We start from the raw sequence: 12,536 nt of genomic DNA on the forward strand, positions 1-12,536 counted from the left end.
AGGCCTAACACAGTTCAAATTTGTGTTGTTCAAGGGCCAGCAGTAGCTAGTATTAATATTCCTATTATAAGTCTAACAGCCAAAGGAAATAAACATATATTCAAAAATATGACCAAAATAAGTACTCTAAAAGTTTTTTAAAAATTAAAAATAAAAGGGACAGGACTATAAATCACCCTAAATACCATTCTAATATTATGATTAAAATGATCAAATAATTTGTATAGAATAGGAGAAACCCTAAGCATAACAGACTTTGAGTGGATATCAATATCCCAGAAATTCTGATGCAGTAATGTTTGGCCTCACTCTCAGCATGTTGCTTATGTCTACTACTTGATGGCCTAGGCCCCAGCTGGCCAAAGAGCCTATGGCTATTTCATAAACATTCCTGGTATTCGGGAACTTCTGTGATCAATGATCTTGTAAGCTGCATAGTTAATGTCATAGTTAATTAGCAGAACAAGATATAAAATTAATTCCTATAAGTCAAAAAATACAAATAATCCATTTTTTAAAGTGGACAGAAGACAGATACTTCACCATAGGAGATACTGGCCAAAGAAACAAAATGGCCAAAAAGCACACTTTAAAAGGTGCTCCTCATCATCAGTCATGAAGAAGATGTAAACTAAACCCACAATGAGATACACATATCCAAAAGAATGGCTAAAATTAAACTGGCAATACCAAGTTTTGCCAAGAATGCAGAACAACCGTTATTCCCATACTTTGCTGGAGGCAGTGTAAAGTGGCACAACACCATAGAAAACTGTTTCTTACCAAGTTAAACATACAAATACCACATGATCCAACAATTCTATTCCTCTGACAATGAAGAGTAGCAACATATGCAAAGGGTTTCTGCCCAGAGAAGCCTGCCTGAATTACCGTCCAGGGCTTTTACTGGGAACTTGTAAAATATGCACATTTGCCTGAATGACCAGTTATGATTACCAAAACTACAGATCCAAAGCAGGAAAGCAAGTGTTGACCAAAAATCTTACGTTTTGCACAAACAATCCAACAAGCTGGTACTACATGGTTCCATACTCAGCTATACAAAACCACCTTATCAATCAGTAATATAGGGTACATCCAAGCGCTAGATTCACAGGAGTTAGTCAAGGGTCAGCCACACAACCTGAAAGTATATGGTAAGTGAACAAGCTCAGGTGTCCTGCATTAACCCTTTTCTTTTTTTTTTTCTTTTTTAAAGTACGCTCCATGCCCAGTGCGGAGTCCAGCACAGGACTTGAACTCACGACCCTCCTGAGATCAAGACTTGAGCTGAGATCAAGAGTTGGATGCATAGGGCACCTCGGTGGCTCAGTCCATTAATCACCTGCCTTCGGCTCAGGTCACAACCTCAGGGTCCTGGGATCAAGCCCCACATCCGGCTCCTTGCTTAGCGGGAGTCTGCTTCTCCCTTCCCCTCTGCTCCTCCCCCTCACTCCCCCCACTCTCAAATAAATAAAATCTTTAAAAAAAAAAAAAAAGAGTCAGATGCTTAACCAACTAAACCACCCAGGCGCTCCCTGCATTAACTCTTTCATGACAAAAATGTTCTTAGCAACATTATTCACAGTAGTCAAAAGCTGGAAATGATCCAAGCGTCCATCAACAGGTGAAAAGATAAGCAAACTAAAAGGTGTTATATTTATAGGAATGACTAGTATACAGCAATAAAAAAGAACAGACCATGGATACATGAAATGAGGATGAATCACACAAACCTTATGCTAAATAAAATATGCCCAGACACAGGAGTACATTTTCTATGACTGAACTTATAGAAGTTCTAGAACTGGCAAAACTAATTTATTACAACACAAGTCAAAAAAGTGGTTGGGGCAGCTACTGACTGTAAAGAGACATGAAGATGTGCGGCAACCCAAACTCTCATATGTTACTGATAGGAGTAACCAGAAAAAGGCAGTTTCTAGCAATCAACACCTGGGGGAAAGAAGCAGGGAACACAATTCTGAAAAGAGTCTATAATATCCGCTCAGCAGTTTGTGACTCAAAATAGGTGTAGAACAACTGCTCTAAATCTTTGTTTTGCTAACACCACACTCCAAATAAACTATCTTCTGGTAATCCGACTGTTCTTTTTTCATAAAGATCTCTCCGTTGTCCCGCATCCGGCTCCTTGCTCAGCGGGGAACCTGCTTCTCCTCTCTCTCTGCCTGCTGCTCCCCCTGCTTGTACACACGCTCTCTCAAATAAATAATATCTTTTAAGAATAAATAAATAAAGATCTCTTCCTTTAGCCCATAAATGTTAATCTATAAAAAAACATTAATTAATTAATTAACACTTCGGTGTTTTGGATCAGTTTATATATCTGTAAATGAAAAAAAATGCTGCTGCTACCACTATCACGCAACCGAGAAATTGCTTCTTTTTCAGCTCTACTTCAAATTGGTAGCTATTTTCAAAGAAAAATTATACTTAACTCCAACCGTGAGGACACTCTCATATCCTGGCATCTGTATAAAGTATGCTTTTACTTGTAAATGTTTTTGTTAAAAGACTACTACTAGCAAGTGAAAGATAAACAGACTATTTGGTTTAATAGTCCCACTAACATCAAAGAAAACATATTAAGAACAAATTTTAAAACCTCATGTCCACAAAAATTGGCAAAAATTAAACTCATAAAACAAAGTTCTTTTTTTAAAACCATTTAGCAAGAACTAGCAAAAACAAGTGAACAGACAGCCATCTTAAAAGGACACAGACAAAAATTGTGGCAAAGAATATGTGGTCACTGCTATGACCTTTCCATACACACAAAACAAACAATCTACCTTTTAAAAACTGTATATCATTAAATTATAACACACATGAAAGTCAACTTAGATAAATTAGGCTTTGGGATTTTTTTTTAGACATTCTTTATTCCTCCCAGCTACTGATGAAAACACCAAGACAAAGAATAACTTAGTCAATATTGTGATAGTATAATTAGTCATTACAAAGATTTTTTTTTTAGAGGGTCAAAGTATAAAGATATTCTGAGAATTCTAAAAGCCTTCTAAAATTATCCCATTTACCCAGCTGAAGATATTTGGGGTCAAGATTGCTAGCTGCACATTCAAATACCCATTTTCATTTCAGCTGGCATTCCCCTTTTTGTCCTTCCCCTTTCCTCCTGCTTCCTTCCTGAAATGGATATATGATAGCTTAAACTCTAGCCATTTTGGACTCTGGTGACCTTAACGTGGCAATCATGTACGAAGGATGGAGAGCAGAGGAAAACAAAACAAAACCAAACACAAGTTTAAGATCGTCATGATGCCATAATGCCGCCATCCGAACCCTTGGATAGCCCAATTCTAGACTTATTTTACGTGAGATTTAAAAACCACTATACTGTTTAAGCCCTGTATTTCCAGTCTGTTAACAGCTGCCAGGTGTTAATTCCTGAAACAGAATCTGATATGAGAAATGGGGAAAACCGAACATTCTCTCCTGAATTCTCCTGAGCCCTTGGTGGTCCTGCCTGTGAGCCATGAGTGTTAATAGATCTCAATTAACTTTTACTATTAAACATAGTAGCATCATGAGATGCCACAGAATCTCCTGGGTTCAAGGTGTAGCAGCAACTCTATTTCCCTTAATAACCAGCATCAATCACTCCAGCCCACATGGTTAACTATAGTAATAGTTGGCTATTGAATTCATATGGCTACTGAAAAATCTAACCAGCAGAACTCAGCTATAAGAAACAGTTTTGTGGCTAGTTCATTAGGACTAACTGTACAAACTGCCATGCTCACTTCTATCCCTTATCAGACATATGTACAAATTACGGGATAAAGAGATCCATGTAATGCTCACTGATCCACAGCATTCTCTTAAAAAAAAAATTAAAAAATAAAAAACACTTCTCAGTTCATTTTATGAAACTAGCAGGGTCTTCACACACAAACCTGACAAGAATAGTAAGATAAAGGAAAATTACATACCAGTCTTACCTCTGAGTCAATTTTTAAAACAATCCCATATAAGATAACAGCAAATCAAATCCAGCAAGAGATTTAAAAACCAAAAAAGCCACCATCATGACTAGTCAAGGTTTATACTAGGAATGCAAAGTTGGCTGAAGAATAATCTATCCATGTAATACATTACTTGAAATAATTATTAAAAAAAAAACTTCACATGACTATCTCCCCTGATAAAGTGTATTCAATTCAACGAATATCTAATTAGTATATTCCAGGCATCATTCTAGGGCTCATGAATATGGCTAAATCAAAGCTCAGAAGTCCCTACTCTTAAGAATTCAGTGGGGGAGGGGCGCGTGGGTGGCTCAGGGCGTGATCCCAGGTCCCTGGGATCAAGCCCCTCCCCCCCCCATCGGGCTCCATGCTCCGCTGGAAGCCTGCTTCTTCCTCTCCCACTTCCCCTGCTTGTGTTCCCACTCTCGCTGGCTGTCTCTCTCTCTGTCAAATAAATAAATAAAATCTTTAAAAAAAAAAAAAAGAATTCGGGCGGAAAAAATAAAATATTTAGAATCACTGTGTGAAATACTCAGAGTACAAAATTTCTTAAGTAAGAAAAACATAAAACAGCCCAACTAAAAAAAGGTAATTCAAGCAGAAAGTTGAAAAAGCCAATAAATTTTTTAAAAACATGCAATTTTATTCTCAAATAAGAGAAATGCAGATTAAGGAACTATTATTTCACACTTGCCAGACTGGCAAAAACACATAGCAATATCAAAATTTGGCATATAGAACACCTGAAATTAATGGAACATTGTGTGTTCCATTATTCCAAGGGCTCAGATAATGCATGAACACCTTCAAATGTTCTTTTTCTCCCCTTCATTTTGGAGGTAGTATGTACTCATTTGGGAATTTTTGTAAAATACAAAAATATACACAAAATAAAAATGACACATTCAACTTCCTAAATACCACCTAATTTAACCTTTGGAATATTTTCTTCTGGTCACTGATTGTAAACACAGTGTTTTTATTTTTATTTGCTATATAACTACGATAGATTGGGACAGGTGCCAGAAAACTACAGCCTGCAGGCCAAATCTGGCCCACCACTTGCTTTTATATGAATATAAAGTTCTAAAGCAACACAACAGCAAATACAAACAAAAACCCAAAAACACCAAGTTTAAGATACAGAGCAAATGGAAGGTTTATATCCTTTCAATGGGAGTTGAAGTGTTATAAACACTTAGAAAAATAATTTGTCATTATTTAGAATGTTGAAGATGCACATAACTCATGGTCCACCGACTCTATATATGTATTTTGCTGTATGCAACAGGAAACATGTACAAACATATTCAATGCACAATTTTTAATAGCAAAAACTCCAAATGTCCAGACTTATTAACATGTGTTATATTCATACACAATAAAAATAAGCTACATTTTATGCAAGAACATGTAAGAATCTCAGAAACATATGGCTGAATGAAAACAAGCAAGTGATTTCATATAAAGTTCAAAAAAAATGTAAAACTAAAGATACAGCCTGGTAGAACTATAAGGCAAAAGCAACGGATTAACACAGACTAAATTAAAATAGTGGTTACTTCTAAGGGGGTTGGAGAAGAGATGGCATCAGGGAAAGGCACACAAGGGACTTCAAACTTCATACCTTGCATGCTTAATAGACATCTTGCAAGTATAAAAGTATTATATGTTGAAGAAACATCAAAATTGTCAATACTTGCAAGACTGGTATATAGTTAGCCTCTAAAATGGCTCCTGATGATCCCATACCCTTGTGCAACCCCTTCCCTGGAGTGTGGGCTAGATCACTGGCTCACTGTTTATGAAAAGAATGTGACTCCTAAGATTATTAAAAGACTTCCATCTTGCTCGCTCTGAGAGACCTCAGCTGCCATGTTGTGAACTGCCCTATGAAAAGGTCCCTGCGACAAGGAACTGACATTGCTGGCAACAGGTAGCTAAGACATAAAAATAGGACTCAGATTAAAGGTTAAACACAATATATAATATAATCTTGAATAGGTTCCAACATAGGATTAAAACAGAACTGAGAAGAAAAAAGTCAGACAAGAGTAGCTTTTTAAAAGAAAATATCAAAGAAGTTTAAAGATACAAACAAAGAAACAAATAAAAACATTCAAAAAGGACAAAAGGACTGAAATGTTTCTAGGATGCATACAACATCCTCAAATGAGGGGGTCTCTCCTAGGTACAGGGTCCCTATGAATATAGGACAAAAGGGCAAAATTAAACAACTTTACTCTCTCATCCTTCAACAAGTTCCAGGAACCTGTATTTCCTATGAAGTCAGTTTCAGGTAACCAGACTGTTAATAACCAATTAAGAGCTAGTGGAGAAACAGCAGGCAGAAGCAGTAGTTTGCCTGACTTCTACAAACTGTCCAGGAAAAAAAAAAAAAAAAACCACTCAAAGTTCCATGAATATAACAGAAAGATCTCAAAAATGTGGCTTCCAGACCCTAGGATTCACAGGGATCATTTCAGGGTACCCAAAACATGAAAATTATTTTCACGTTAATACCAAAATGTTCTTAGCCTTTCCACTAGCAATTATTAAGTTTTTCACCACCAAGCACTCACCAGTGGGGAGCACTTTCATTTAGAAAAGTCCCTTTTGAAGCAGTAATAACTCCATTAGATATCTACCTTTGAGTACACATCTTTTTAATATTCTGGAGAAGGGAAGTACACATAAATTGCACTTGTGAGAAGCACTGTGCTATTTTACTTATGAGCTACACTTAAGTCACTTTCTTTCAAAGAACAAATACCATTTTTTACTTGAAAGGACAACTGACAGACAAGCAGTAATTATCTAGGCTTGAGTATTAGATGGACTTTTTCAAAAACGAATAAAGTGACCTTGTCACTTCAAAGAAAAAAAGTGACGGCATTTGCTGCCAATGATAAAACGTAAGCTTTCCAAAGAAAATTAGGATTTTTGGAAAACTTGAATCCACCACCTTAAGCCTTACATCTTTCCAATACATAAACACGTTTCTGATAGAGAAGTGGTGACACTAACGGAATAGGGGATTCATTAACAGAAATCAGAATCTCTCTGGATATAATCTAGTATTCCGTATTATTTAAAAGGTCCCAGATGATTTTGAGAGCTGCCCTGGGGGTTCAGTGCTGCTAAGCATTCTCACAGGAAACATCCCCAGAACCATTTATTAAAAGGCAGCTCACTTAATGCCACAAAGCTCCAGCTTAGGAAATAAAATCCACTTTAGGCTATGCCACTCGCTAACAAGGTGATCTTTAATATCTCTAAATATTAATTTTCTCCATCTGTAAAATGTAGAAAACACTTCCCAAAAAATGACATTCATGAAAATTAAGTATAACGTTGAATGTGAAAGTCTCCTACATTTCTTGGCAAGGTTACACAATGAAAATGTGTTGATATGTTAGGAGAGACTAGTGAACTATAGAATCTCACACAGAAGATGTACAAAAATAGCGCTTTGAATTACTTGAATCTGTGCTGTCCTCAGGACCCAGGAGGAGACAACTAACCGGCAGTTAGATAATACCTAGAATTTTTGGTGAAACAGCTGGGCTTGACGACAGTAACTATTTCAGAACGTATGCAATCCTTTTAGACTCCTTGCTGTAGGTCACCAACTAAGTCAAAGTCAAAGGCCAATTAGCCACAGCTAAAGTGGATTTGAATCCTTTTATGACAACAACCATTAATATTATTGAATAAATCTTGCTTTGAATCCATAGTCATCAAGAAATCTTCTATCATTATTTGGCTTCTTAGGCAAATTCCTTCCCTAAATTAGTATCTCAACTATCCTATCCCAAGGTAGTTATATTTCTAACTACAACTCAAGTTCTGCAGAAAATCAAGCCCTAAATTCCTAAGTCATCTCCCGTTGCAATGATTAACGTTATCTCCATTCACTTAAAATACTAGGGACATACCATCCTTAGGAGAATTGGAAAAATACTCACTAAAATCATTTTGGTAGACTTAATTCTCTCCATGAAACACCTGGAAGGGCTGCATGAATTAACATTCCTGTTTAGAAGTCTTTGTAACCTTGGTTAGGGGATTAATCCAGTAGCCCCTGGGTTCAATGATAAGATATGGCTCATGGACTTGGACTGCACCAAGATAAAAGCTGCTTTATCTTGTCACGTGTTCTACAGCACAAATACACTTCAGTGTCACATAGGAGAAAGGCTCCCTTCCCCCAAAATTGTTTTTGTTTTTTTTGTTTTCTTTTTTAAAGATTTTATTTATTTATTAGACAGAGATAGAGACAGCCAGCGAGAGAGGGAACACAAGCAGGGGGAGTGGGAGAGGAAGAAGCAGGCTCATAGTGGAGGAGCCTGACGTGGGGCTCGATCCCACAACGCCGGGATCACGCCCTGAGCCGAAGGCAGATGCTTAACCGCTGTGCCACCCAGGCGCCCCCCCAAAATTGTTTTTGAAGCGATTTATATCCTCCCAAAATTTGTATTGAAAGGCAACATTCTGCTTAATATGGCACCATTTCAAAGGTTTTAACTTAAAAGGTCAAATTTATATTTTAAAATAATGAATCCTATATTAAAACACCACAAAAACATTTCTAAAATACACACCAAACGGATAGAATTTCATGGGTCTTTAGATTTCAGATTAGGAGAAAAGGCAAAAGTAGAGCCAAAGCAGCGAAATTAAAATTCAGTGAAACCCTTGAAAAAATTATCCCATCAAAAGAAACTTCTGCAAGCTGGTTTTTCAGTTTCCAATTTAGCGTCCTACTGAAATCTTATTCAACATCTTGATTAATCACTGAAAAAAAAGATATCCCTTTCTTAACTCAAGCACTTACACATTTTTTTTTTTAAGATCTTATTTATTTGAGAGACAGAGTGAGCGAGAGAGATAGCGCGTGCACAAGCAGGGGGGACGGTCAGATGGAGTGGGAGAAGCAGGCTCCCCGCTGAGGAGGAAACAGGATGGGGATGTGGGACTAGATCCCAGGGCCCTAAGATCAAGACCTGAGCCAAAAGCAGATGCTTAACTGACTGAGCCATCCAGGCGCCTTAAAGACTTGCTTATTTTTATTTCAGAGAGTGAGAGAGAAAATGCATGGACACACACCTGCGAGCAGGGAGCGGAGTGCAAAGGGAGAGAGAGAGAGAGAGAGAATCCAAGCAGACTCCCTGCTGAATGTGTAGCCTGACAAGAATGAATGCCAGGACCCTGAAATCATGACTTGAGCCAAAATCAAGAGTCTGATACTTGGGGCGCCTGGGTGGCACAGTGGTTAAGGCGTCTGCCTTCGGCTCAGGGCGTGATCCCAGTGTTACGGGATCGAGCCCCACGTCAGGCTCCTCCACTATGAGCCTGCTTCTTCCTCTCCCACTCCCCCTGCTTGTGTTCCCTCTCTCGCTGGCTGTCTCTATCTCTGTCAAATAAATAAATAAAATCTTAAAAAAAAAAAAAAAAGAGTCTGATACTTAACCAACTGAGCCACCCAGGTGCCCCAGCACTTAAACATTTTTATAAAAACACAAGTCTTATACATATTCAAAGAGAAAATCCGGGAAACACTAAGGTGCTTATTATAAAGCTTTTATAATTGAACATTGAGGAAGGAAGAGAGAGGGAAGCCCTATCAACCAGAAGCCCTTAAATTGGCTCTGTATAGTACAATAAAGTTGATGTTACCAACGCCCCCGGAGTACCCTTTACTAGTGTCAATACTTAGAAAAAATGTCTAGAAAACTGAGATTTTTAAAATCAAGAGTGCAAGTAGGAAACTGGTAATGTTAACAAAGGAAGACACCTGAGATTTAAAGTAACTCGACTTCAACTCCAAGAAAACATATTACAAGTGAACCTAAATGAACCAAAGTAGGTTAAAAGTTTCCAGATTATGAAAATGAATGTTGTATTTCTTACTCCTGGTGTTGAAACAGTAATCACAAATGTGATATCAAAATTAAATTAAATGTTTATACATAGCTTAATTCTCCATCTTGGTTAACAGCCCAGATAGGAAATGAAACTGAAATACTTACTGTAGTAACCATATAACACAGTGTCCTCGATCTGTCTGCTGACATTAGCATTGGCCCAGTCCTAGGATAAAAAGGAAACAATAGAAATATTAATGAAACATCCATTTGTTTAACAATTATGATTAAGTTTTAATATGACTGAATGTCACTTATAAATGTATCATCAACCGAACCAAGTATGATCTGTGCCCTCAATAATTGAGAAAGAGATTAAGCACACAAATTTCAACAGGTAAATGCTGAGATAAGATGACAATATAGTTCTAGAGAAACACATAACCAGGAGGCACCTAACTCAGCCTGAAGATCAGGGATGGCTTCCCAAAATGACTCTAAACTGAAAAACGAAGGAAGAAAGGTCGTTCTCAGAGAAAAGGAGAAAAAACAATAGGAATGATGGAAGAAAGAAGAAACACATAGGAAAGTTTGAAAAAAACTGCAAGAAGCTAAATATAGATTCATTAGAGCTGTTGGAAAGGTAAGAAAAAGCTTGTGGAGCAAGGGAGGGAAGAACACAGGTTTAAGGGACTCATGAGTCATGCTAAGTATTTTGGACTTTGTCCTAAGGGCAAAAGAAAATAATGATGAATTTCTATACAGAGAATGAGATATGATTTGTAGTTTAGAAAGAAAATATTTGAGCACAATATATTTTTAAAAAATACCTAAAAAAACAGTCAACCTAAACTTCTTTGCATCTATCCCACACAAGTATTCTTTCGATTAGTAATTTAACTTAGAAAATATAATTCAAATTAATCTTTTCAAATAGAAAAAAATCTGTACACTAATGAATTAGAACTCAGGTTATAATGGCAAGCCTTTTTATCAAATGACCTAAACTTTATGCATATGAAAAATTAAAACTGGAGAGTCTAAGTGACTATTGCTATTAAGCAGTAAGGCTCAAATTAGTATCCAGATCATTTCTTTCCTATAAACACTTTTAGAGCTCAAGTCAGTATCCACATCCCACTACACTGGCACTTAAGGAAGGATATCAACATTTAAATCTCCTCAAATAATTGGGTTTTTCTTTTTTTTTTCACCTACAAACATCTCTAGCAAGGAACATCTATGAATTTCTTACTGACAAATTCCAAAAAGAACAAAAATGTGGAAAATCCAAATTTAGCACTACAAAAGCAAAACCTTGATAAACAAAGTACAATAAAAACAGTATTTTTCCAGTAGCAATAAAGACTAAAAAAAAAACTTAATAGGCTAAATAAAAATTGTTAACTATATAAAGAAAACTAACTTAATTATAGAATATTAAAAAATCTAAATAAATGGAAAGTCACAAGTTCCCACATGAAAAGACTGTAAATACCAAATCCCTCCAAATTAATCTGTAAAAACTATACATACTGCCAATCCAAATCCAAATATACTAAGAGGTAGAGTATTTTGACATCCTGATTACAAAAATTATCTGAAAAACATATAGGCAAGAGCTAGGAAACTTTTTGAAAAAGACCAACAATGAAGACTTTACCCAATTGCTAGGTTTTACTGATAAAACATGAAAATCCATTATTAGAGTAACCTTTCATTTACCTAAGTGGCAAAATTTAAAACATATTATTAGTGGCAAATGTAGAGGAAAAGTCACCACCTACATAGTAACAGTAAGAAAAACTGTCTATGATCTAGACATTCTTTGTTGGAATCTACCCTAAAAAGAGTCACACAAATCAGGATAGATAACAGTAGGCAGATAAGTTTTAAAGACAAGTAGTACTGTCTAATGAATGACCACAAGAGCTCTTACTGGGTTGCATGACAACAAGCTACCAAAATGGGGCCTCCCCTTCCCATACAATAGGAGGAGCTGCACCCCATCTCTATTACTCACAGGACTAAAGGGGCCCAAAGTCTCTAGGTGTTCAGTAACCGGAATGTCCAAGTACCTCATGAACACCTTGTATCTAAGTTCACACTACCTGGTACCCATGTCCGTAGTGTTTACCAATCTGCAAGGCCATTCTCCTTGCCTTATAAGAAGGGAGAACAAAAGAACGTAAAAGTACCTCTGCTGAAGCACCTGTACTTTGGGAAAGCTCACCTTATTGCAGAATGTCAGGGATTTAAAAAGCTGTGCATTTGCTAACACTTATCGCCATAAATGCCAGCCTACACCAAATAATGTTTATTGATTTTTCACTCAAGAGCTCCTTACCCAACAATATTCAGTGCAGTGCTGTTCAAAAAAATTTAAAAAACAGTAATAACTAGAAACAATCTAAATGCCTGAGGAGAAACTGTATAGACATTAAAAACAATGGAATCTGTATAAACTGGTATATATAGATACCCATGAAGTACTTATGGGGGGGGAGGCAAAGAACAAATTACAACTAATAGTTTTAACACATGCAATCTTTGTCTAAAAAATAAAATACCCATAGATATACCAAAAAAAAAAAAAAGGAACAGTCTTCTACCACATGGGAAAGGCAAAGCACTGGGGATATTTCTGTGCAATAACTGG

The 12,536-nt window shown here is 36.7% G+C and overlaps 1 protein-coding gene across 1 annotated transcript in view; it reads right to left on the reverse strand.

The window, feature by feature from the left end:
- The window catches only part of LMBRD1 (LMBR1 domain containing 1), a 114,796-nt gene that overhangs the window by 91,067 nt on the left and 11,193 nt on the right, over positions 1–12,536 (reverse strand). The window contains exon 2 of the mRNA XM_008684898.2: positions 10,043–10,103. Coding sequence (XP_008683120.2) covers positions 10,043–10,103 — 61 coding nt within the window. The remainder of the gene's footprint in view (positions 1–10,042; positions 10,104–12,536) is intronic.

Source organism: Ursus maritimus, unplaced genomic scaffold (assembly GCF_017311325.1).
Source record: "Ursus maritimus isolate PB19 unplaced genomic scaffold, ASM1731132v1 scaffold_29, whole genome shotgun sequence".
Classification (NCBI taxonomy): Eukaryota; Metazoa; Chordata; class Mammalia; order Carnivora; family Ursidae; genus Ursus; species Ursus maritimus.